This window comes from Myotis davidii, unplaced genomic scaffold (assembly GCF_000327345.1).
Source record: "Myotis davidii unplaced genomic scaffold, ASM32734v1 scaffold1439, whole genome shotgun sequence".
Classification (NCBI taxonomy): domain Eukaryota; kingdom Metazoa; phylum Chordata; class Mammalia; order Chiroptera; family Vespertilionidae; genus Myotis; species Myotis davidii.
In genome coordinates, this window is record NW_006292342.1 from 937,079 (window position 1) to 938,745 (window position 1,667).

A 1,667-nucleotide genomic window follows, 5' to 3' on the forward strand; every position below is an offset into this window, starting at 1 on the left:
GGCCTTCGAGGAGGCCCTGCTCGACGCGTCGGGGACCCTCCTCCTGCTGGCGCCGGCCACGCGGAACCGCGCCTCGGAAGCGCACGTCCAGCAGCTGCTCTGGCTGCGGGGCCGCGGGCGTCTGCGCCACGTGAACCTGGGCCTCTGCTCGCTGGTGTACGAGGCGCCCTACGACGCCCAGGCCAGCCTCTACCAGGCCCGCTGCCGCTACCTGCAGCCCCGTTGGGTCGAGTTCCCATACCGGATCCTGGACGTGGGCGTCGTGGGCCGCTGGTGGGTGCTGGGCGCTCGGATGCGCGACTGCGACATCAACGACGACGAGTTCCTCCACCTGCCGGCACATCTGCGCGTCGTCGGGCCCCATCAGCTGCACTCGGAGGCCAATGAGCGGCTCTTCGATGAGAAGTACCGGCCGGTCGTGCTCACGGACGACCAGGTGGACCAGGCGCTGTGGGAGGAGCAGGTCCTGCAGAAGGAGAAGAAGGACAGGTTGGCCCTGAGCCAGGCCGACTCGCTGGTGGGGAGGGTCGGCGATGAAACCCAGTGAGGCCTGGGTCCCACCCAGCCCCGAACCTGGGCAGACGGTTCGCCCGGGATTGTGCAATTGCTGTGAGTGAGCCCCAGGTGCAGTAACTGAAGTAAATTATATTTAAAGTGTCCTCGCTGGGTTTTCGCAAAATTAGGAGGCCTTTCTCCTCACACTGTTCTTAATGCTATAGCTACTTCAGAGCCTTCGTGGTCTAGGAGTTGGGGAGAGCAGATGTGACAAAAGTATATAATGTTTATTGCTACCAGTTAGTAATGAGCCTTGTACATAAATTGGCCCTTTTCATTGGGCCCCTCGGTCCCCTTGACTGAAGCGTCATATGTCAGGTGACTCCTAAGATCTCCAGCCATTCAGATTTTCATTCTAAATTTTGAGCTACAATGTTTATACTCCCATTTTAATGAGTAAATTTTAAGAAATTTAAACTTATTTTGAAATCATTATAGTTTCAGAGTAAACTGGAAAAATAATACAGGACATCCTTTGTACCCTACCCCCAGCTTCCTCCAAATCGTAACATTTTTTAAGCCTTACCAAACTAGAGATTGACATTGGTATGCATATTTGGCTTTTACAGGGACACTTTGTGTAAAATAGCCTCTTTTATCATTTGTGTATTAATAGTGATGTTAAAGTGAGCTGGAGGAATAAAACATTCTCTGATCAGGAAATCTGTGTGGGAGCATAGATTCTGGTTATGTTACACTTCAGTAACCTTTAAAACACAGACTTGTATGGAAAGGAGTATGTTAGCTGGTACTTAGCTAGGTTATGGTAATCGCACTTTAAAAACTAAACTTACAGCAGGCTCGCCAGGCCTGGAGGCGGGCTGCACAGGCCAAGCACCCCAGGGAGGTGGAGTCTTAGTGAAAAATAGTCTCTGAACTGAATCCTGAACTTGTCTTGTTGGTCAAAAGATTAAGGTACCAAATTTCCTTTTCATTTGATAGTATTATCAACATTGTTAAACCCCTCCCCCCAAAACCTTAATGTTCCATAATAAAGTGATTAGAATCAGTAAACAAAAAAACAAAACAAAAAACAACTAAACTTACAGGCATGATACTTTCTTACCTAGGTGCCCTGCTGGTAGTTAATAAAACCAGGAGATGAACAACCA

General features: G+C 49.7%; 1 protein-coding gene across 1 annotated transcript; it reads left to right on the plus strand.

Annotated features, from left to right (window-relative positions):
- Nucleotide 1: 1 nt before the first annotated feature.
- Nucleotides 2-1,667, plus strand: LOC102770484 (chromosome unknown open reading frame, human C19orf52; the record flags this gene model as incomplete). Its single annotated transcript, XM_006765828.2, has 1 exon — nucleotides 2-1,667. A coding segment is annotated over one exon (546 nt), but the record flags the coding sequence as incomplete, so codon positions are not given.